This window comes from Podarcis erhardii (genome assembly GCF_964252035.2).
Source record: "Podarcis erhardii genome assembly, chromosome: 10".
In the NCBI taxonomy this organism is placed as follows: Eukaryota; Metazoa; Chordata; class Lepidosauria; order Squamata; family Lacertidae; genus Podarcis; species Podarcis erhardii.
Genome location: NC_138500.1, coordinates 73049534 through 73074663, shown reverse-complemented (window position 1 = coordinate 73074663; position 25130 = coordinate 73049534). Strand labels below are relative to the sequence as shown.

The following is a 25130-nucleotide window of genomic DNA, read 5'->3' as shown; positions in this document are numbered from 1 at the left end:
GCTAATAGGGTTGCTTCGCAAGACGAAAAAACCGCAAAACGAAGAGACTCGCGGAATGGATTCTTTTCGTCTTGCGAGGCACCACTGTAAAGAGGAAACATTTGAGATTTCAAAAAACAGCCATCACTATCTGCTCCAACTGGTGGGGTTGCTGGCTTTTGATTGAAAAAATATACCTAATACTAGTCCATTGGGTGGAGCTTGGCGTACTCTAGTGGTAGCAGAGTCAAGAGCAGAAGCTTCTTTTTTTTTTTTTTTTTTTTTTTTGCTGTGGCTGATACTGAAAGTCAAGGTGGACTGAGCCTGTATTTGCTTTCTAGTGCTGTGGGTTAAACCACAGAGCCTAGGGCTTGCCGATCAGAAGGTTGGTGGTTCGAATCCCCGCGATGGGGTGAGCTCCCGTTGCTCAGTCCCTGCTCCTGCCAACCTAGCAGTTCGATAGCACGTCAATGTGCAAGCAGATAAATAGGTACCGCTCCGGTGGGAAGGTAAACGGTGGGAAGGTAAACTTCTGGTTCGCCAGAAGCGGCTTAGTCATGCTGGCCACATGTATGCCAGCTCCCTCGGTCAGTAAAGCGAGATGAGTGCCGCAACCCCAGAGTCGTCCGTGACTGGACCTAATGGTCAGGGGTACCTTTACCTTTACCTTTTACTGTACAGGGAACGGAACGTGTTACCAAATTCAGTCGCACTGGCTGCCGCTACCAGGCTGCTCTACCACCATAGCCCACCCTGCAAGCCAGGGAGAGCTCCTATACATTCTGCCATCTCTAAAGGGCTGAGTGTGGCTCTTTACTGCATGTCTATAGACTCTACAGGTCAAGCATCTATACTAAATAAAAGAATCATGTTGATCTTCATTCATAACGTGCTTGCAAATGCAATTCTGGATTTTGCACACATGAATCTGGCAACTAACCCCAAGCCCAGATAGGCTGCTGCTGTTGTTGTTGTTGTTGTTGTTGTTGTTGTTGTTGTTGTTGTTGTGCAGGGGGGTTGTAAGTGCAACTTGAGTGACTAAATATACTATTCTGGAAGCCTAGCAACCCTTGGAGCAGATTCTGTGTCTGAAATAATTTCCTTCCTATCTGCCTTCTCGTGATTTATATTATTTGACAATAACTTAAACTGAAGTAGTGAAAATTATTAGATTTTGGATCTTTCAAAAATGAATGACAACATTTGATGTTATCTATCATTAGCAACCATAGTTTCCTGTTTACTTGCCCAAAATTGTAATTAGGGGATTTCCTGTCTTATTGCTCTACCTCACTGGTTATCTGTTTGACAGACTTAATTTTCAAAGTCTTGTTTGATTTCTCTCTGGGCTGATTTTTTTTTTAAATGTATTTTTGGTCTCCTAGAAAAACAGCAGTTAAGTCTCCCCGGAGACCACATTTCTGTAGACATATTTCTACATAAAATTATAGATGTTAATTAGTGGGTTCTGTTCAGCAGTAACTGCTAATAACAGAGAAGCCTTTTCTGATTTCCCTTGAGAGGAATTGGTGGAAAGCTGTCACCAAATAATGAGTAATTCTGCTGTGTACAGTTCAAATGGCAATTGACTATCATGTCTGTAGCTGAGTATCCTACTGTTTCCTTTCAATGTTCCTCCACAGGCATCTGCTGGAAATATTACATAATAAGCAGTCCTGCTCCATGTTAAAGACAGCTAAAGAAGTTTGTTTTTCCATAGGTGGTATTAAAATTCATAGTCTACAAGGTCTCCTGCTTAGAAATAGTGTCTTCAATGGCTGATAACAACAACTATTATTATTACTAACAATAGTAGTAGTAGTTAGCCAAAATGTATATTTAAATAGATGTCAAGCTAGTGGTGAATCTGGATTGGACCTTGCAACTCTGCAGAACAAAGCAAAAATCCTATAGGCCATGCGCAGCTCTTGGGACATTTTAGAGAAGTCTTTCTCATTCTGTTGCCTTCCAGATGTTTTGGACTACAATTCCCATCATCCCTCAGCATTGGCCACACTGGCTGGGGCTGATAGGAATTGTATTGCAAACCACCTGAAGGGAACCAGTTTGCAAAAGACGGTTGTAGAGCAGCACTAATATGTTAACTCACTGTAGTGTGGTTTTTTAAAAAAGGTAAAGGACCCCTGACAGTTAAGTCCAGTCATGAACGACTCTGCGGTTGCGGCGCTCATCTCGCTTTATTGGCTGAGGGAGCTGGCGTACAGCTTCCGGGTCATGTGGCCAGCATGACTAAGCTGCTTCTGGTGAAACCAGAGCAGTGCACGGAAACACCGTTTACCTTCCCGCCGGAGTGGTACCTATTTATCTACTTGCACTTTGACATGCTTTCAAACTGCTAGGTAGGCAGGAGCTGGGACCGAACAACGGGTGCTCACCCCGTCGCGGGGATTCGAACCGCTGACCTTATTAAAATGCTATAGACATGCAAACAGATCTATCCCATTTGTATTTGGCTCCTGAAGCACTTCCCAATCTGGTACAAATAACAAAACTGCACCTCACATTAAGAAGCCAAACGTATTCACTCAGGGAGCAACAGTTCCTTCAGTGTGTAAGGTATAAATGTGACTCACCTGGTTTATTTTTAAACAAATTGAGTTGTAGAAAGCCCCATGTGGATTGAGCCTTCCAACTCTCCTGTCAAAACAACTTAATGCTCAGTTACTGCAATGCATGAATACTCAGAAGTAAATGGCAATCACTGTCTCAATAAACAGACCTTACCTGCCTTCCCCCTTCAACTCATCCTAGTTTTTCAAGTTGTGGGCAACCTTTAATCTATCCTGCGATACTAATTTTCTGTTAAACAAAGCCATGAAAAATGGTGACTGTTCTGTAAATGTCAATATGGGGTTGACAAGGATCTCATTCTCGGTACCACATGTTTAATTTGGAGGAGTGGAGTTCTGATGCAGCAGAAAGCAGTAAGAGGATTTAGTGAAGTAGTTAGCCAAGCAAATGTATGCCATGAAATCACATGTTCCATGATTTTCTTACACATCAAAGCTAGGGAAAATGCTAGGCTGATAAGGCTCTGTGGTATTGAAATGTGGCTTTATTCTCACCATTTAATGTTGATTTATTTATTATATAGTTTGGCCTTGGTGTTACCATCCTACAGCTTTTACTACATAAAAGCCAACATTAAGGAAGCACTAACTCAGGCAAAATGTAAGTAGCCATGACCTTTCTCCAGAATCTGAGTATTGCTGTGTAGTCTGTAGAATTGTTCTCTTGTCCTTTTTCTAATGCAACATTTTTAAAGCCATGAAGCTCTTGTGAAGTTCAGCAGTATTGCCATGAATTCTGTGCCCCCAGCTCTGCAGCAATGATCCCAAGTCATTGTGTGAGCGTGCAAGGTACAAAAAGTATTCTACACAAGTAAAATATGTTCTGTTACTCAAATTGCACTGGTCAACCTTTCTCTCTCATCTCCTTGCTTATGTTTCCTAGAGAAGCAATGCTTTGGATATGCTCTGTTGCTGTCTTTTTAGGGGTCTAATAGCTAATGTATTGAATAGTCCATCTCCAAGGTATGAGTTGTGCCTTTTGAAATCTAGCCTAGATCGTGTGCATAGTGTGTCTTAGCTGGAACTCATTGTGATTTAGATCAATCTCTGGATCGAGGTTAAATCAGGTTTCCTAAGTTTTGGATTGTAGCTGAATTGTTCTGAATGTTTGTGATATGAGTGGATATAATCTGGATGGCGTCTAACGTGGATTCTTTTCTAGTAGTCTCAAATGGTTCCATCAGGTCCTAAGCTGTGTATGGCTTTCAAGCCATGGAGGCTGGTCCATAAGAGTGAATGGGGCGCTGCCTGACCAGCCTTTCTCTGTCCTAAGCCAGCCCCCACATGCCTGCTTCCCAGTTAGGGGGCAGCACTGCCTGCCAGCTGCCTCCTCCTTGGGCTAAGTGTTGCTTCTTGTAGCCACTGCTGCTATCAAAGTGCCAGTGAAGTTCTCTCAACTCTGACATGTGCTGCATTCCCAGAGTTTAGGCTCAGGACAAAGCCTATCAGGTGTATTTTGAACTTACTGCAGTTTCCCTAGGATTCTTCAAAGGGAGCCCTATGTATAACTCTTCTGTCATTTATTGGGGGTGGCTTAGGCCAGGGGTCAGCAAACTTTTTCATCAGGGGGCTGGTCCACTGTCCCTCAGACTTTGGGGGGAGCGGCGGACTATATTTTGGGGGGGGGGGGAAATTAATGAACGAATTCCTATGCCCCACAAATAACCCAGAGATGCATTTTAAATAAAAGCACACATTCTACTCATGTAAAAACACGTTGATTCCCAGACCATTCGCCAGCCGGAGTTAGAAGACGATTGAGCTGGATCCGGCCCCTGGGCCTTAGTTTGCCTACCCGTGGCCTAGGCAGCCCCTCCTGCTTAGAACTGCCCTGCAAATTTCCCCTAACCTGGGAATCCTACTTTAGCTGCTATGCTAGCTTGTTTCAAATTTATAATGTGCTCTTTCTTCCCAAAGAGAACCCAGTGCAACTCACAATAATAAAATCACATTGAAACAATTTAAAGCAATGCTATAACACATTGCAGGCAACAGTTAAAACCAGTTATGTAAAAATTTCATAAAACTATCAGCCCAAAGCTTGGATGAAATAAGATGCACTTAGGACAAGCCTACACAATATGTGACTTTGTGTCTCATGCAGGCAAGAAAACCAGGCTGTTTTAGCTTCCTTAAGGTTGTAGTACATACTGATGACTGTGTTTGGCTTGGCAGGTCACACATTGTCCTCACCTACTTTAGGACATTGGGTATGACTTTGACTTAGCAGTCATCTATCTCCCTCCATTGTAGTCTTTTGAATGTCCCATGTAGTAAGTATTTCTGCATTCCTATTCACATAGGAAAACAGCAGCAATATGCCCCAGGTAGCTGCTCCATATTATCTAAGAATAAACCCTGTGTTGCTGCCAGCTCAAAGCTTGTTTTAAAGCTGTTTCATAGATGTGTGATAACTATATGCTTTTTGCGAGACATCATATTGCATGATTCACTTCTGAACTTGGGAGCAGTCTGTAAAATCTTGAGTGCAAGATCAATAATTCTGGGCGAAATTTCTTAGGAGCCCCCCGAGTCAATATTTCTATTACACAGATCCTTGAAATAGCTGCATTATATAGAAGGTGCATGAAAGAAAGTGTTGAAAAAAGACATGGGTTGAAGTCTTCAGAGATGTTTGTCTTTTCTCCAGAGTACAGCTGTAGAGAAAATGAACCTTTGATCTCTCTTTACGCCACAATATTTTTATTCAAGGGGCTGGTTGAATAAAATATTGGTTTGTGACCCCTTTTGCTTTACCCTGTTTTTTCTGTTTCCCTGCCTTCTCCTTCTGATGGATTATCACAGTCCCAAAGGGCAAGTATATTCTTGTTGCTCAATTTCCCCTCTGTTTACTGTTGCTCATATTGTCTGCTTCTATTTCCATTCCTCCTGAATGTTCTCCTTTGTATCCTAAATCTTGGAGCTTCTCCCATGCCAGCTGAGTATTAGAAAGACAGAGAAGGAAAAATGATGTATTTTCCACAATATGCTTTTCTATTTATGTTGCTCTTTCATCCTTGTTTATTTGACTCTGTCACCTCCCGGTTCATAGAGAAAATCAGGACACCTGCCCCCTGCAAAAATACCTACGCTTTCAAAAACCCTGACGTCAATTTATGCTAAGTAAAATATCTTAACCTTGGTACAATTTACATCTTGTTTTCATCTTGGCATTCTAACTTCTTGAACTTCAGCTACCATGTTGTCAGGCAAAGCAAGTGAATAATGTGCCAGCTTTAACTTGCATCAGTTATTATAGTGTTCTATTTCTGCATTTGGAAATGGACAGTAAGAGCTGTTCAGCAGTGGAACAAACTCCCACGCGAGGCAGTGAACTCTCCTTCCTTGGAGGTTTCTAAGCAGGGGTTGGGCACCCATCTGTCATGGATGCTTTAGCTGAGATTCCTGCATTGCAGGGGGTTGGACTAGATGACCCTTGGAGTCCCTTCCAACTCTAAGATTCTATGATTTCATGTTGCTGTTTTATGATAAGTGAAAAGGCAGGTAGTGGGGTAATTTTGATTAGCCAGGGGAAACATTATTGACATCTAGATCCTAACCATCTGATGTCTGCAAGGGTTGCCCTAACACTTTAATGTTTTGTAACCGTTCGCCAGTGTTTTTCTTCATGCATCCCATTACATATTTGGGGTGTAACTATATCTCAACTGAGATTGATTAGGTCGAGCACGAGCATCAGCGTGCATCCCCAACTAGGCTCTCCCCTCTTTGGAGACTCATCACACACCAGATTTGGTGCTTTCATCGTGCTTACTTTAAACCAGTTTTTCATTATGCGCAAGATTAAACCACACTTTCACATTCTGGACATGAGAGATGAGCAAAGAGGGAGCATGTGGTAATAACTCCTTCCTGGCTTCATAAACTATGGTTTGTTTGACCTTACCATTCTGCAACATTGTTTTCTCACCTTTTTAAAAGCAGTACAGTGGTACCTCGGGTTACACGCACTTCAGGTTACACACTCCGCTAACCCAGAAATAGTGCTTCAGGTTAAGAACTTTGCTTCAGGATAAGAACAGAAATCGTGCTCCGGCAGCGTGGCAGCAGCAGGAGGCCCCATTAGCTAAAGTAGTGCTTCAGGTTAAGAACAGTTTCAAGTTAAGAACGGACCTCCGGAACGAATTAAGTACTTAACCCGAGGTACCACTGTAATTAAAAAGTCATTGTTTGAGCTTGCAAGGTACAAAAAGTACTGTACACAAGTAAAATATGTTCTGTTACTCTAGTTGCACTGGTAAAACTTTCCCCCCTCATCTCCTTGCTTACGTTACCTAGAGAAATAGTGCTCTGAGTATCCTCTATTGCTGTCTTTTTAAGGAAGCAATAGCTTATGTTTTGAATAGCCCACCTGCAAGGTAGGAGTTGTGTATTCTGGTATTTAGCAAAGATTCTATGCAACACATGATGTAGTAGTTCAACTTGCTTAGGTTTGTGTTGTAGTTTAATTGTTCTGAATGCTTCATGTGGAGTGTGATATGAGCGGACGTAATTTGGATTATGCCCTTTTTGGATTTTGTTCAAGTTGTCTTTAAAGTGAGAAGCAAAAAATGAGAAAAGGAAACAATGTACCAGCATAAGAATACAAAAATGGAAAGGAAAAAAAAAATACTTTAAGGGACACCAAACTATAATTTATTCAGCCTGGACTGAATAAATATGAATAAATCATATCTGTGTTTGCCTTGAGGAATGAGAGGGGAAAACAAGGAATCATAACTATATCTTCAGCTATTACATTTGAGTCTGTACTGATAGCAGCCCAACACTACAGAGATCTGCCTGATCTCTGTTGGGAAAGGAATTCTATATGTCAAATTTCGGTCCATACTTACAGGCAAACCTAGAATATTTGTAATTATTGTGGTCTGGTGCTGGGAGGAAAAACAGGTAGTTTTAACCTCCTGAGGGCTGTAGAATGTGAGGGATGACTGTGTTTCGCTTGGCAGGCCGACTTTAGGACTTTGGGTCTGACTTTTACTTAGCAGTCATCTGTCTTGCTGATAACTTCCTACATTGCAATCTTTTGTATGTCCCTTGTAGTAAGTACTGTGTGCATTCCTATTCATATTGGAAAGAAATTCTTCAGGGAGCAGCAAAATACACCAGATAGCTGTTCCATATTATGTATGAATTAACTGTGTGTTGCTGTCAGAACTGTTTTATACATATGTGATGGATTTTTTTTATTTTTCATTTTTTGGTGGCCCAGCATATTGCATAATTTATTTCTGGACTTCCTGAACTTGGAAGCAGTCTGTAAAATTCTTGAGTGCAAGATCAATGATTATGGGCTGAATTTCTTAGGAGCCCCCTGAGTCAATATTTCTATTACACAGATCCTTGAAATAGCTGCATTATATAGAAGGTACATGAAAGAAAGTGTTAACAAGACATGGGTTGAAGTCTTCAGAGATGTTTGTCTTTTCTCCAGAGTACAGCTGTAGAGAAAATGAACCTTTGATCTCTCTTTACGCCACAATATTTTTATTCAAGGGGCTGGTTGAATAAAATATTGGTTTGTGACCCCTTTTGCTTTACCCTGTTTTTTCTGTTTCCCTGCCTTCTCCTTCTGATGGATTATCACAGTCCCAAAGGGCAAGTATATTCTTGTTGCTCAATTTCCCCTCTGTTTACTGTTGCTCATATTGTCTGCTTCTATTTCCATTCCTCCTTTGTATCCTTGATCTTGCGCCAAAAAATAGGCAAGTCTACCTGAGAGTAAGTACTATAAGTGGGGCACTACTATCCAGAAAGCTCTTTCCTCAGTTGTCACCCAGTGAGAGCATCCGAAACCGGAATCTCCAAAGTCGACAAGGTGTACAGAAACCTTAATGTGGGAACAGGTGTTCATTCAGGTCTCAGTCTATGTGGATGCTAGTCAACTTGAGTTAATGCATCACTCTCTGCCCCACCAGCCTCACCTGTTCTGAGGCAGCACCCAATTCCTTGCTTTACATCCAGCCCAGGGGCCGGCTCTCCTTGTCAGCTGCCTGCTTCATAGTCTCAGTGTGCCCCTTTGTGGAACTTAGCAAGAAGGAAGATGAGGAGGGAACTAGAATTAGTTGGCTCTGCCTGCCGTGGGCTTGGACTTGACCCGCTGTTGGTCTCCCTGCCTTTTTCTCGACCAGTCCCAATGGGCACCAGCTGCAGAAGCTCTATGCACTCCATTGTGTGCTACATTCCCACTGTTTGGTCTCAGTTTGTAGCCTATTAGGCGTACTTTGAACTTACTGCAGTTCCCTCAACTGTCTTCACAGGAGGGCTAAGCGGCAGCTCTTGCTTGCCTCTTCACTGCTGCTGCTTCCCTACAAATTTCTACTTGGTTGAGAATCCTATTCTAGCTATGTTTGTTTGTCTCAAGCTTATAGCCCATCCTTTCTTCCCAAAGGGAGCTCAGGGCAGTTCAAAATAACAAAAGCACGTAGAAAGGATTTAAAAGCAAACATGTTAGAACTTCATAAAACCATTGGACGAAAGCTTAGATAAAATAAGGAAGTCTTTCCCTATTTCCAGAACACAGGTGAGGCAAGCCTATACAATTTGTGACCTGGTGGTCTCACACAGGCAGGTTGAACCTACTTCAGCTTGTAGAACGTGAGTGATGGAAGTGTTTGGCTTGGCAAGTCACACATTGTAGAGGTCTGCTTTGGGACTTATCTATCTAACCTTCTCTTAGCAATCTTCCGTCTTGCTGCATTGACATCTTTTGTGCGTCCCTTGTAGTATTGTGTGCGTTCTCCACGTCTTATGCTAGTCACATAGGAAAGCTGCTCCAGGGAGCAGTGAAATGCCCCAATAGCTGCACTACATAATGTATGATTGACCCTTTGTTGTTGCCAGCTCAGAACTAGATTTCAAGCTGTTTTGTAGTTATGTGATGGATATATGTTGACAAAAGACATGTGTTCAAGTCTTCAGATATGTTTGTCTTTTCTCCAGTGTACAGCTGTAGAGAAAATGAACCTTTGATCTCGTTTCATGCCGCAATATTTTTATTCAAGGGACTGGTTGAATAAAATATTGGTTTGTGACCCCTTTTGCTTTACCTTGTTTTTTATGTTTCCTTGCCTCTTTCTGATGGATTATAACAGTCCAAAATGGCAAGTATATTCTTGTTGCTCAATTGCCCTCTATTTACTGTTGCTTATACATGTTGTCTGCTTCTATTTTCATTCCTCCTGGATGTTCTCCTTTGTGTCCTTCATCTTGGGGCTTCTCCCATGACAATTTGGTATTCTAAAAATAGAGAAGGGAAAATTATGTATTTTTTCCTCACATGCTTTTGAATTGTTTCTCTTTCCTCCTTGCTTCTTTGACCCTGTCACCTCTCAGTTTATTAAGAAACTCAGATTAACACTGTTCGAGAACTCCAACAAACACCTCACCCCAAATTTGTGTTTTCAAGAACTCTGAAATGCATTTATGCTAAGTAAAATATTTTACCTGTGGCACATTTTACAAGCCCTTTTGGTTTGCATCTTGACATCCCCATGGCTTCAGCTTTAATTGCCATATGGTCATGCTTAGCAGGTCAGTACTATGCCAGATTTACCTTGCACCACTTGTTGCTGTATTTCAGGCCGTGTTGCTGCTATTCCATGATAAATACACGAATCTCTCTTTTAATGTGAAAATGTGGGTGGTGGGGTAATATTGATTGGCTTTGCTGCTTCCATAGTGCTTCCTTTAAACCAGTTTTCCAGATCTGCACACCCGAATTAAACCACAATTTCACATTTTGGACATGTAAGGAGAAACACAGGGTGAGGCAGAACAGGAGTGTGGGGTCACAATGCTCTTCCCCAGCTTAATAACTTTAGCTTGTTAAGCTGGAGCCATTGTCTGAATGGGTCCTAGGAACCGAGTGCTTTAAAAATGTTGAAATCCACTGTATTTACATACTTAGTTTTGCTTATAAAAGATTCTGACAGTGCATTTTCATCTTTATAGTTACGGAAACTCTGAAGCTAGATCGCTTTGATGAATTCGGCTACACCTTTTTAGCACCAAGGTTGGTCATTTTCCTGTTCTGTATACCCAAATGATACATAATAAGTCTCGACTAACAAATGACGATAATAATAATATTATTATAATAACTTATTTCTTATACCCAACCCATCTGACTGGATTGCCCCAACCACTCTGGGTGGTTTCCAACAAAAATACTACTACTACTACTACTACAACAAGAAATACACACACACACACACACACAATAAAAGTAATTGCATCTAGACCAAGTTAGTTGAACTTCATTGATTTCAAAAAGAACTAAATCATGCCTAACTTGTTCTGTTGATTTCTGGTAGACTTTTGTCCTAACTAATTTAGTGAAGATTCAGCCCACTTTGTTTAAGACGAGATCATCTATATACCAATAGCATATAGTCTTCTAATAGCATATAAGTCTTCTAATGTTCACACTTACATAACCAAAACGACACCAACGACCCTCAAGAGGGAGGCATTAGCAGACGCACAGTAACCCCAAAGTTTGCAGAAATACAAACAATATTTGGGGGGAAAGCAAAGGAAATGTGGGGTTCCCCTGAAAAGCCCAATGAGGACTGAGTGTCCACATAAAGTAGGAGACTTTTGAGAGGGGGAAAACTGACTAGCAGGTGGGAGGGGTAAGGGAATGGAGTTGTTGGAAAAGGTGCATGGAGAAAAAGATATGTAGATATAAAATGGTAGAAAGAACCACTCATTCTCCTGATTGTTTATTACATTTATATCCCACCTTTCCCCCAAGGGACTCAGGGTGGTGTATTTTGTTCATAGCCCCCTCCTCTCACCCCATTTTATCCTAACAACAATCCTGGGATCAATTTGGCTGAGAGTATGGTGACTGACCGAGGGTTACTCAGCTTAATAGCTTCAGCTGAGATAACTTAATAGCTTAGTCAAGATTTGAATTCTAGTTTCCCTGCTCCTAGTGTAGTACTCTAACCACTATACTACAAGTCCCATCTGCTGAAATTCCATCTTCTACACAGTTGTTAGAACAACAGCCTCTTAACCTAATGTTCAACAGACATTGTATGCTGACTATGGATCACAGGGGGAGAATGGAATGGAGCACCTCACCCATGGCATCTCAGGTCTCTTGAGTGCTGCCGGTCCCTCTGTAGCCAAAACCTCACCACCTTTCCACAGGAAAATATCTGGTGGCTTGGGAACTCCCAGAATTTGCAGAGGTACAAAAATATTCTGAAAAAGACACATCAACACACACAGTCAAAGCACCCCAGTGAAGGCTGAGCGTGCAGGTGGAAGCTGTGAGTAGTGGCTATTGTTGAACAATTGGGAGTCAGAATTCTTGCTGAGTGTGGGCACAAAACCCTGTTTCTATGCACCCATATTTGCATCCATTTATATAACCAAAAATAGCCTACCCAAATGCATTATGTTGCCCAAGATTGGTTGCAGAAATGTATAACTCTGGTAAAATTTCATACTTAAATGTTCATATTAGAAAAGAGTACTTTAAAATGCTGAGGATCTTTTGTGAGGGTTTTAATGTTGTGTATTTTTGTGTTTTGTATTGTAAACCGCCCCACAGTCCTCAGATCCTCAGGGCAGTATAGAAATTTAATAAAGAAATAAACATAAATGAATTTTTAAAAATATATCACAAACCTACACAGAAATATGACAAACTTTACTTACGTTTGGAAATTGAGAAACTGAAGTTGATGGATTCATCTATTCCTATGTCAAGGCTGATCATTCAGAGTGAAAACGCTCTAATCTTGTGTTTCCTTGCTAATAATAATAATAATAATAATAATAATTATTATTATTATTATTATTTATTATTATTTATACCCCGCCCATCTGGCTGGGACTCCCCAGCCACTCTGGGCGGCTTCCATAGAAACCAAAAATACAGTAAAATATCACACGTTAAAAACTTCCCTGAACAGGGCTGCCTTAAGATGTCTTCTGAATGTCAGGTAGTTGTTTATCGCTTTGACATCTGCTGGAAGGGCGTTCCACAGGGCGGGCGCCACTACCGAGAAGGCCCTCTGCCTGGTTCCCTGTAGCTTTGCTTCTCGCAATGAGGGAACCGCCAGAAGGCCCTCGGCGCTGGACCTCAGCGACCGGGCAGAACAATGGGGGAGGAGACGCTCCTTCAGATATACTGGACTTTTAATTGTGCTCAGAAATGTACTAAGCCAATGTAGGTCTTTCAAGACCAGTGTTATATGGTCTCAGCAGCTGCTCCCAGTCACCAGTCTAGCTGCCGCATTCTGGATTAGTTGTAGTTTCCGAGTCACCTTCAAAGGTAGCCCCATGTAGAGTGCATTGCAGTAGTCCAAGCGGGAGATAACCAGAGCATGCACCACTCTGGCGAGACAGTCCGCAGGCAGATAGGGTCTCAGCCTACGTACCAGATGGAGCTGGTATTTAACTTTCCCTAATTTTATGCATAACATAATTTTGCCATGGAATTTCTCTATGTTGTGAAAGTGATACACTGCAGACTGTAGGCAAGTACTTCTACATGATATGCCACTAAATGAAATGTTGCTACCAAATGCTAGGTAAATTAGCCAGGATAAAATGCAAACCCAAACCAGCTCAGCCAGAAATTTATGTATTTGTTTGTTTATTTGCTTGCTTTACTTCATGGATTAAAAGCAATATTTTAAAAACCTGTTTTCTTTTTCTAGAGACTACTGTGGGCCTGTGAAAATAACGGACAACAACACAGCATTTCTTCTGAATTTCAGCGAATTTATAGATCGATACACCCCCCAAAATCCCTCATGTAAGCCTTACTTTTTCATTAAATGAAGCTGCTTGCAGAAGATGACAATATAAATGCAGCAATTGGTTCCAAAGAAGAAATGTCGATGTGATCACCCTGTTTCCCATAATTACGTATAGTACCAGATCTGTTTACTGGGTTTATGAATGCAAGATTGCAGAGTTTCATCCAGTTCATAGGGTTGTTATGTGAAGATAAAAACTGTTCTGACCTTCTTACATGAAGGGCATTTCAAAACCTAATACTTTTTAAAACTTAGCTGGCCTTTTGATTTTAGAATTTGTTAGGAGCAGCCAATGCCAAACCATACAGGTTTAAAATTGGAAATATTTGTTGAAATCTGAGTTCATTTTTATTATGGGGTGTGGTCATAGTATGGGGAAGGATCATAACTAAGCACTAGAGTCAGGCTGTGCTTTCAAAAGGTCTCTGTTTCAATCCTCCCCACATCTCCAAGTGCAGCTGAAAATGATCCCTCCTCGCTGAAATCTTAGAGAGCCACTTCAACTAAGCAGCAAGGGGGCCACTAGGGGGCGCATTGGAAGATGGCCGACAATACCATCTCTCTGACCCACACGGGGTAATTAAGAGGCTGTTATGGGAGTAGGCAGCCTCCCTTGTTACCCCAAGGAAATGGGGAACACTGCCCTTGCCTGCTGTGCCCATAAATCACCCCCTAATTCGAAAGAAGGGGGTGAGGGCCCTAGGCAGAATGCCCCCGTGTGGACCTCGGCTCTCCTGGACGCTGTCTCTGATCGCACACTAGTTGCAGCAATTTGGAATAATTAATTACAAAAGAAGCAAATGCACATATTTCAAGTGAAGAAGGGGAGTGAAGTCTGCTAATTTAAGTGACCTCTGCGAAAGAAGACGACGGTCTGGAGAAACAGGAATATTTTACGATGAAGATACACCAAAGGCAGGGTATGTTGACAACAGGGCTGAATGGGGGGGGGGACTTTTTTACTTTCCTTCTATGTGATTTACAAGAACCCCTCCTCATTAGAACCGTCGGTTGAACTGACCCAAGCAGGATGATTAAGGTCTGTGTGGAGATAAACTTTAACCAAAAGTATGCTTTATGGAGACCGAGAAGCAATAAGAGCTTTTGGGAATGGCGCAGCAATTAATTCGGAGTTGCCATCTTGCCAAAGGATTTATAGCCGGGAGGAAGAATGGACTTGTTTTCAGACTGCATTCCTAGTGAATCTCCTCAGAGGTTTTGAGAAAGGAGGCAGATTGGTGAAGATTAATGACGCTAAGACTGTTTTGATGTATGGAAGTGATGTTATATGGAAAACGTCTGGATATGGCTACTGGATAATAAAAAATAATATCCACACAGGATTACAAACTGTTCTAACCAGCTTGCAGAGACTATCAGAGGTCACAAAGAGAAAGGAAAAATATATGAAAATAACAACAAGAGATGTGGAAAAATAATAAGAAAGGACTGGATAGTACTGTAAACATCATAAGGTTAGATTTGTGGACATTAAAACAGCAGTAAGAAGCAAGAAGTTGATTGGATCCCTTCGGAACTTGAAATATGGGTACCCCCAACAAAAAATTAAAATTCGGCTGTGTAATTTGGAATTTATGTAATTTGGTTTGATTTGATGTGATTGGTTGGTTGGTTAATAAAAAAATATTCTTAAAAAAAACACTCAGTGTAATCAGTATTGAACTATATGGACCAATGATCTGACTTGGCAGCTTCCTGTGATCTTAATTAACCTTTGGCTTGTTTCCTTTGATAGGTAATGATATGGTTATGAGAGCTTTGCTGGATGCAGGATTTACAAGTGAACTTGTTCAGAATTACTGGAGTAAGCAGGACCCGTGAGTGTTATTTTCCTTCCCCCTACTAAACAATATGGCTATTTCTGCGGGTTTTAATGGTGTGTTGAAATAATACTGGATCATTTCTGATAATTAGAGCACACAAGGAACACACATGGCATTAAGTATATGAAAATGCACACATTTGTGTTTTAGACTATTTTAGAAAAACTTGTGAATATTATGTACAAAGGGCTGCCAATCATTCCAAATTCAGTTCAATTCGAATATTTCTGTCTCTCTTTTCTTCCTCCCACAGTGAGGGAATTACAGCACGATTTGTAGCTACAGATGGAGGGATCACTAGAGTGTATCCCAAAAGGTAAGGGTCTGTTTTTTTCTAAGAAATACAACAGAGACACTGGCAAAATCAATTTCTTAAGCATGCCTTTTTAAAAAAATCATTTTATTATAAATATCAATACATTAGAATCATAGAATCATAGAGTTGGAAGAGACCACAAGGGCCATCGAGTCCAACCCCCTGCCAAGCAGGAAACACCATCAGAGCACTCCTGACATATGGTTGTCAAGCCTCTGCTTAAAGACCTCCAAAGAAGGAGACTCCACCACACTCCTTGGCAGCAAATTCCACTGTCAAACAGCTCTCACTGTCAGGAAGTTCTTCCTAATGTTTAGGTGGAATCTTCTTTCTTGTAGTTTGGAACCATTGCTCCGTGTCCGCGGAGCAAAACAATATATAAACATTACATTACATTACAAAACAATATATAAACATTACATTACATATATTACATACAACACATACCTCACCTAATTTCTTAAGCCTGCCTAACTCAGGGTCGGATAGTGGCTGAAGTTCTTGCAAGCCCCCATTGAAATTGTCACTTGGTAATGGAGTATTAAAGTAAGAGTCTTCACAACAAATATATTGAATACTCCAAATATAATATTCTGACCCATAGGGAGGAAACAGAGGGTGGTACTCGGAATCAATGTCCATGCCCTAGGTTTGATTCCCATACCCAGACATTGAAAATAATATGCCCTTGACTGGCATATTATAAAGTTGTAATTCTCATAAATTACAGTAGATACATTTTGAACAAACCGTGTTTTTCATATTTTGAAATTCAGTTACTGTACAAGACAAAATGTAACAAGGAAAGTTTGTGCTGAATCCTCCTTGTATAGTATAGCCAAGATCCAGTGAGCTTCCTCAGAACACAGCCTGTGGAACTGAAAAGGAAAACAAAGGCAGACACAAATCCTTTATCACTAACTTTTTTAAAAAAAAGTACCTCGATTTCAAAAGTGGTTTGTTGCTGGTGTTGAAAGGCTGCTATTCAAGAAACATAAGCTCAAATTCCCTTTGGGCATGTGGAATTAGTTGAGCACTCGGCTTATGTCTGTAACCAGTTTCAGGTTTTCACAGCATTTCAGAGTTGGAAGTCAGAATGGGGTTGTGGAGATCCCAAACTTAATAATGGGATTTCCCAGATTGCTGATTGTCTCCTGTAGATGGTTGGATTTTGACTGGAGATTAACTAGGAGACGTAGCTCATGGACCTGAGACCTCTTGATCTTACGCCAGGTAGAATCCTGGCTGTCTAGGATTGTTTGAGCGAGCCATTTTCTGTAATGTGAACATATGCAGGGAGCTATATTATTACAATGAGTCACATTTTAAGGTTTTCAGTAACATTAACAAGCAGTACAATCCTACAGTCTACTCAGAAGTAAATTTAGCTAATTTCAATGGGCCTTACTCCCAAATAAATGGATTGCAGCCATAGAATCATAGAATCATAGAATCATAGAGTTGGAAGAGACCACAAGGGCCATCGAGTCCAACCCCCTGCCAAGCAGGAAACACCATCAGAGCACTCCTGACATATGGTTGTCAAGCCTTAGATTTCAATCCTAGAGCCCAGTGGTGGGAAGCCTGAGACCCTCCCAACGCTGCTGTTTTAACTCCCATCAGCCCCGGCCAGCAGGGTCAGTGGTCAGGTGGTGAATGTGAAGAGCCAAATGTTCCCCACACTTTCCTGTGAGTAAGCCCCATTGAATTCAGTGGAGCTTCCTTCAGATTAGGCATGCACAGGATAAGAAAACATGTGAGAATTAAGACAAAAAGATGACATTAATGTCTCATGTTCAGTGCAGGAGAATATTGGACAGAAAATCCTGAAACCTATGAAGAGAGCTTCTACAAAAGGAGTTTAGATAATGAAAACTACATCTTCACAGCTCCCTTCTATAACAGTAAGTCACTGGGCACCCAAAATTATCTTGTTAAACTCCAGATACAGTACGGTCTATCCATATTACACAACTATGGAATGTTGAAGACATCTGGAAAAGTATACATAATGGCTATGAAGATTACCATATAGCAATTATGCATGTCTGTTTCTCAAAAGTTTTAGCTAGAAGTCAGGAAATGTTGCCAAAGGATTTGTAGGAAGCTGCAGTTGAGTCAGTGAAGCATGATCCTGACTTCCATAGTTAGGTTAGGGCTTCCTCTGGTGTTAGGAATTTAATTCGATAGCACAATCCTGGGAGGCATTTATAGAATCATAGAATTGTGTGGTTAGAAGGGACTCAAAGGATCATCTAGTCCAACCCCCTGCAGTGGAGAAATATCCAACTGGCCCATACAGGAATTGGAATGCACGACCTTGGCATTATCAGCACCATGCTCTAACCAACTGAGCCACCTATTCATGGTGAATTGCAAACAGGCACAACCTAATCTACAAACAGATACAACCCAGTTTATTTGGTTTCTCTCTGACACACCAAGACTGTTTCATAGTCATCTATTAAATGTTTGGGTTTCCTTCCTTCCTTCCTTCCTTCCTTCCTTCCTTCCTTCCTTCCTTCCTTCCTTCCTTCCTTATCTCAGGAAGCGTATCTGAAGATGGCATTATGGTCAGCAAGGCTGTGAAAATAACCGTCAATGGAAAACTTCTGAAACCTGCAGGTGGGAAGGAATAATATTGACATTTCTTGACTGTTGTTATTAGACATAGTAAACAGCAACTGAAGTTCTTGTTTTAAAGAGCAAATCTGCATTACTTAGCATACTTGTAAGTCTCTTTGACCATGCTAAAGGTCCCACAGATTTCTGAATAAAGCTGTTTATTAGTTTTTCCCTTTTGAGGGAATATGAACAAAGGAGTATTGGTAAGACAGTTGCAAGCACTCTTGGATGAAACTGATTACCTTCTCCAATTTCAATTTGAGTTCAGACCTGATTGTGAGACTAAATTGGTCTTGGTTGCCCTGATGGATGACCTTTATTGGGAGAAGAATGGAGGGATGCAACACTTCGTCTTTCTTGGTCTTTCGGTGGCATTTGAAACCATTGACCATATATCCTCCTTAACTGACTGACTTCCCTTATATATTGTGTATTCCCTGTTAGTTGTTGGAGTAAAAATCAATGTGACCAACTGGATGGAAAATTTCACCAAAATCACTACAAAGAATCAGGTGAGGAACTTGTAGCTTTTCTTTTGAGCATTAATGTGAATACTTCAACTTACATCTAGGATTGTTTTATTGTGTGCTCCTCCGCTACAGCTCAGTATCCAATTGGAAATATTGATTCAAACATTCATACATAAATAAATGGGCAGAAGTTATGCAGTGGATATAATTGTTACCAATATCCAATAGTAACATCAAGTGCCTTTGATTGATCGCCATGCTGAGTAGAGATGGCCTAAACAGAGTCCTGCTTTATTCTACCACTGCTTGTCCTTCCACTTTTCCCTCCTTTCCAAGCACCCTCAAATGTATCTAGGGTGGGAGAAGAAGGAATAAAGGAGGAATAAGCAGCTGCTGGGGGTGGGGTGTCCAGCTCCTTGGACATTCCCTTCAAGGTGAAGAAAGGAACGTGTGGGCAAGAGTAGTAAATCTGGGAGTAGGACGAGTTACCTACCAGATTTGTCAAGAATCCATCTTCCTAAGTACCTTTTTCAGCATATGTAACTTTCATTGGAAGTCTGGTTATTCAGGAGTTGCAGAACTAATACTTTTGCCTGACTTTGAGCATTTTACTTTATGTTGGATTAGTGTGCAAGTTCTTGGCTCTTGGAAATGTTCTGAAATATTGTCCTGTGGCCTTGCAACGGCAGTTAATGCAAGCTGTTGAGCAACAATGGTGAATTTTGACAAATGTAAATATTCTGCCTAAATACTTGACATTTGACCTGGCTACAAAAGCAGCATGAGCACAACTCTAGATTGAATATCATCATTCTTTGTTTAAGAACAGGTTTCATATGTTGCATTATATGTCTATTTTTCAGTGCAAAAGTGAACTGTGTGGATGTGAAAAGAACAGTCGGGTAAGAATGTGTTCATGAATAAATCATTTGCAGATACTGAAGCCATGTTTGTGGGTGATGCCTCTACAGGGTAGACTCCTTGCCGCATCCTGGCCTGCCTTATAAGATTGTTGTAAGGATGGCATATTTGCTTTGAAGCACAAAGACACTATGTCAATGATAAGCATTATCTTACTATTATCCATCCCTGGAATACTTCCATCAGCAGAACATGAGCAGTGCTATTTTTCTAGAAAAAGAGGTGTTGGAACATACACTGAACCCCTTGTACACTTATAATGGCAATGGCGCCCACCTGAGAGGTGTCGGAACTGAGTTCCAGTGAGTTTCAGCTGGAAAACGCTCTGAGCACGAGACTCTTAATCTCAGGGTCGTGGGTTCAAGCCCCATGTTGCGCAAAAGATTCCTGTGTTGCAGGGGTTGGACTAGATGACCCTTGTGGTCCCTTCCAACAATTCTGATTCAATGATCATCTTGCTGCCATTGAGACATGTTTTCTTTGCACCAATCCAGAGATCTTATATGCGCAGTCACATCTAAACTGAGACTAAGATGAACAATCCCAGCTGCTCATATTCATTCCCCTCTCTTGGATGCTTTGTGTGATCTCCACGGCATCCGACTGAGTATAAAGATCCTGCCATCAAACCAAGCATACAACAACAAAAATTGGAATCAAAATACATTATTAGAACATTGTCATTATTTATGAATGGAAACAACAGCAATGAAATAATTGGTGCTGTAGTGAGAGATCAAACAAATAAGAGTTAAAAGCTGCATATGTTTCAATTCTGTCTTTAGCAGCTATAAGAGTGACTGGTGCCAGTACTATAGTTTATGAGTAGATTGGGGGGGGGGGCAGTAGCTTTTTCTTAATGAAATGATGGGCAATAGCAAATGATTTCTCCCTTTTTGTTTATCTTCAGTGAGTAATATTATCATTAAGAAAACTGCTGACTATTATTTTATAACTGGAAAGGTAACTACAACTATAGTAACTATGTCCTATACACATTTACCCAGGTGGCAAAACTCATTCTCCTTAGGCTGGCATGGGGCTAGTGCTCAGCTCAACACGTATGTTCTGAATTGTGACTATAAAGCAAATAATAATTTCCCCCCTATTGTCTTCCTTGTCTTTCTTGCAGCATGTTGACTGTGTTATCCTTGATGATGGAGGATTTCTTTTGATGACAAATCAGGAATGGGATATGCAAGAGGTAAGTGTGATACAGATCAAGTTGTCTTACAATCAAAGTGCTGTTTTTTTTATCAAATCAAATTACAAGTTTAAGTTTGACTTAAGATTTCAGATTTCATAATAACCAAATTAGAACAGCCAAGACAACTCTCTCATTCAAAATCTGTATCTATGACAAGAGTACAGGACTGTGCAAGCCAATCTTTTTTCCTTCACCATTGATCATAAAGTGTGTTATGTGAAAATAGAACAGGGTACAAACTTAATGTTCACTTTTTGAAACATTAGGTGAACCCAAACACAGCAGTCCATTGAAACTTGCACTTCTCTGAATTTTGCATTGCAGTTCTCCAGCCAAGTCACGTTTACAAAAATTTATACACTAGGTTAAAATGTGCATAAAAACTTATACATTAACGAAGATTTTAAAATGCATTGCATTAGGGGACATTGCTTTGCATGAATGTGCTATGTTGTGCAAAGTTGCATGTAAATGCTCTTTTTAGGATAAATTCAGTGATGGGTTTTCCGGGAGACTGATGTGGAAATGAGAACTCATTGGAAAAATGAGAAACAGAGAGGAACAAAAGTGGACAGATTCACTAGTCTCTAGTTGTGGCTGATACACACCTGCCTTATGCATATCACTGAAAAGAGCATCAAATGAACCTCTGCTATGAACTTACACAAATGCGTCCCCCCTAATAATAATAATAATTTATACTCCGCCCATCTGGCTGGGTTTCCCCAGCCACTCTGGGCAGCTTCCAACAAAAGTTTAAAAATACATTAAAACATCAGTCATTAAAAACTTCCCTAAACAGGGCTGTCTTCAGATGTCTTCTAAACTATAATAATAATTTATTTATTTAAAAACTTTATATCCTGCCTTTCAAAAGTGCTCCAAAGGTGGCTTACATGTAAATAGAATACAGATTCCTAGACAAACTCAAAACATTATTATGCACACACCATCAAGAAGTATATAATTTTGAATTTAAAACTCACCTGCTCTGCTCTCTGACTGAGCTGAAAGACTGAGCCTAAAACAAACCTTGTGTGTCCTAAGTGCAGTGAGTAGGACTGAACTGGGAGTGGGAAGGGAGTCGAAGGTGCTGCCCGGTGTGTGGGATGGAGAAGGAGGGAGGTCAGGGAAACAAAAAGCAGCTTTATGTGTGCATGAAATGTATATAATATGCAAGCACACAGTTTTTGTTGTTCATTTTAAAAACGTGTATTTTAATGGAAATGAAGGGGAGGGGAACTTGAGTCAAATTGAGATCCAGAAGTGAGACATGCATTGGAAAACAACTGTGTGGATTAGTCTGACATAAAAAAGTTTGTAATTTTCCACCCCTAGATCTAGCCTTCTTTAAATCTATACCTATAGAGTAGTTAACTATGGGTTCAGGCTTTGAATTAATATGTCCTTTCTCCTTTTTTATTGCTCCTTTTACTTAGATGAAGAGCCTTCCATTTGTAATAATTCATTGCCATTCTGCAGGCAGTTTTGATGCCCCAGGCCAAAGCTTCCAAGTATTGTCAGCTATATTGCACCCAAAATGTTGCTGGTTGCATTATTTGTTAATTAAAAAAACACACATTAAAAATAACATTTAATTTTTTAAATTATTGTTTTTTCCTGTGTTTTTAACAATTCTTCTTTTAATCTGAAAGCCACATTAAGTCCTATCAGGGTGTAAATATAAGAACTATTATGTCTCCCAGTCTGTTTGAAGAGAAGTGTCTTTCTTTCTTTTTAAACAATCTCTTTTCCTTCATTAGATCGGAAAATTCTTTGGTGAGATTGACCCTGGCCTCATGCGAAATCTCATCAACATGTCCTTATATGCCTTTAACAAGTCTTATGACTATCAGTCTGTGTGTGACCCAGAAGAAGAAGCAAAGCAAGGAGCCGGACTCCGCTCTGTCTATGTGGTCAGTATCCTCTTGCCAGGATGTGGATGGTGCTGTGGTCTAAACCACTGAGCCTCTTGGGCTTGCTGATCAGAAGGTCAGCAGTTTGAATCCCCACGACAGGGTGAGGTCCCGTTGCTCTCTCCCAGCTCCTGCCAATCTAGCAGTTTGAAAGCACACCAGTGCAAGTAGATAAATGGGTACCGCTGCGGCAGGAAGATAAACAGTGTTTCTGTGCGCTCTGGTTTCCATCACGGTGTTTCGTTGCACCAGAAGCAGTTTAGTCCTGCTGGCCACATGACCCGGAAAGCTGTCTGTGGACAAATGCTGGCTCCCTCGGCCTGAAAGCGAGATGAGTGCCACAACCCCATAGTCACCTTTGACTGGACTTAACTGTCCAGGGGTCCTTTACCTTTACCTCTTGCCTTTGCCCAGTCAATATTATCCCTGCATGTGTTTAGACCAGGCCAGTCTATGTGGTGCCCTTGCAATCGTATTGGACTGCACCTCCCACCAGCCCCAGCCATCATGGCCAGGGGTCAGGGATGACTGAAGTTGTAGTCCAACAAACAGCAGGAGGGAAGTGACTGTCCCCCATTCAGAGATTATCCTAACCTTATATCAATTGCCTTTTATTTTCTAGCCTACGATAGCAGACATGTTACATCTAGGGTGGTGGGCCTCTGCAGCCGCTTGGTAAGTTGAATTTTCCAGGTAGGGTTTATTATACATTTGAACATGTGAGGGCCTTGACCGAGCGATGTATACAGAATGAATTTGCCCAGCTGAGATTTCACCCCACATTCTTCTTGTTCAAGTTTATTATGTAGAATTACTCAGTCTTTAGCTGAGCATTAAATAATGTCACTGCAAAATAGGGCTACAAAATCTTTTCCCAGAGGTTCCTGAAGATATTTACGAGGTGTGCAACTCAACATAAATTAAGAACCCTTGTTTTTGCAATGAAAGTGAACTTCTGCATTGGAGGGTAATCCAGAGAGGAAACCCAAACATGACTGAATATTTAAAAAACGGGTTATCAGTGATGATATCAGACACAGAGGTGTCTGGACTCAGTTTGGACTTTGGGCTGTTATTGTTCTTTTCACCTGCAAGTGGTTTCTTGAAATGTTCTTTGTAATGAAATTTAGGGAGGGAGTTGGTAGGAAAGAGGGGGCAAAACGAAGGGGATCAGTTACCATTTAATAAGAAGAAAGGGGAAAAGGCAGATTTCAACAAATCCATGCAGTGAAACAGGGAAAGCTATGCTTCAAAGAGGAGCAGGCGATCCCTCCCCTTCTTCCATTCCAGGAATGTTCTGTGGGTTGCTCTGCCATCTCCTGCTCCAGTTCACACAGTGAATTCTCTGCCCCACTCCTAGAGCTAAAGCCTGCCTGATTTAGGCACTATCCCTCCTCACAGCTCCTTACTCTCTTGTTCCATTGTTTCCCCCCTGTGTATCTAGGTCTATCTTGCAGCAGCTCTTTCTGGGCCTCACCTTCCCACGTTTTCTTAGTGCCGGTAAGTGACGAATCAGGTGTCAGAGACATTCCTTTGCTTTTATAATCAAGCTTCTCACAGAGCTGAACATGTTTTCTTTCTCACAGTGGAAATGGAGGAGGAAGACTTCAGTGCCATCCCATCAAAACAGAGCTGCATTACAGTACAAACTCAGTATTTCTTTGCCAATGATGAAAAATCATTTTATGGCATTTTAGATTGCATAAACTGTTCTAGGTAGGTATTTTCGTAGTATTATGAAATTATGCCAAGTGCCTCTGATGCTTTCTTAATAGTGTTCTGATATTAAAGAAGCAACTGAGTTATTCATGCGAAACTATCAGTTATGAAGTAGATATAGATACAGATGATATAAATATAGATGTGTATTAATGCATTTACTTAATTTTTTTTTAACCTACCATTCATTCTTATGGATAACAAGACCGTGTACAAAAGGCATAGCCAGCAAATCTTACCAATATAAAATACCAAAACTTCACACATGCACACGGGTAATCAAATAAAGCACATTTTAAAACAACAGAAACAACAGAACAGTTAACAGAACAACACTTTAAATGCTCAAAATGCTTCAACAAATAAACAGGTTTTAACTTTGCACTGAAAAGATTGTAATATTGGTGACAGTATTATTCACTGTGGGGTGAATATTCCACAGCTGTGGTGTCACCACAGAAAAGGCTCTCTCCCTTATTTCCACATAATGTGTCTCTCTTAGTAAAGACACTCAAAGATGAGTTTACCTTGCTGCATTTATATATACTTCAATAGCAATGGGCATCATGTTTTACAGTCCATATTGCTTGGAAATAGAAGGTTTGATTTTGTTGAGCAGAAGACAGGTTCTGAATATATAATATATATTATATATCTGTTCACTGCCCAACTGAGGTGGGGAGATCTTTGCACAAAATCGGGTTATTTGTAGCTTATGGTGCAAAAGTTGCATTAAG

At 40.8% G+C, this 25130-nt stretch overlaps 1 protein-coding gene across 4 annotated transcripts in view; it reads left to right on the top strand.

Moving 5' to 3' along the window:
• Nucleotides 1–25130, top strand: part of CACNA2D1 (calcium voltage-gated channel auxiliary subunit alpha2delta 1) — a 390752-nt gene that overhangs the window by 343719 nt on the left and 21903 nt on the right. For all 4 annotated transcript variants that reach the window (XM_081879076.1, XM_081879074.1, XM_081879077.1 and 1 more), the window contains 14 exons: nucleotides 3095–3171; nucleotides 10545–10605; nucleotides 13274–13371; nucleotides 15132–15213; nucleotides 15473–15535; nucleotides 17336–17439; nucleotides 18083–18160; nucleotides 18605–18672; nucleotides 19494–19532; nucleotides 20684–20755; nucleotides 22522–22674; nucleotides 23297–23349; nucleotides 24119–24174; nucleotides 24261–24390. In XM_081879076.1, the coding sequence (XP_081735202.1) occupies nucleotides 3095–3171; nucleotides 10545–10605; nucleotides 13274–13371; nucleotides 15132–15213; nucleotides 15473–15535; nucleotides 17336–17439; nucleotides 18083–18160; nucleotides 18605–18672; nucleotides 19494–19532; nucleotides 20684–20755; nucleotides 22522–22674; nucleotides 23297–23349; nucleotides 24119–24174; nucleotides 24261–24390 (1134 nt within the window). The remainder of the gene's footprint in view (nucleotides 1–3094; nucleotides 3172–10544; nucleotides 10606–13273; nucleotides 13372–15131; nucleotides 15214–15472; nucleotides 15536–17335; nucleotides 17440–18082; nucleotides 18161–18604; nucleotides 18673–19493; nucleotides 19533–20683; nucleotides 20756–22521; nucleotides 22675–23296; nucleotides 23350–24118; nucleotides 24175–24260; nucleotides 24391–25130) is intronic.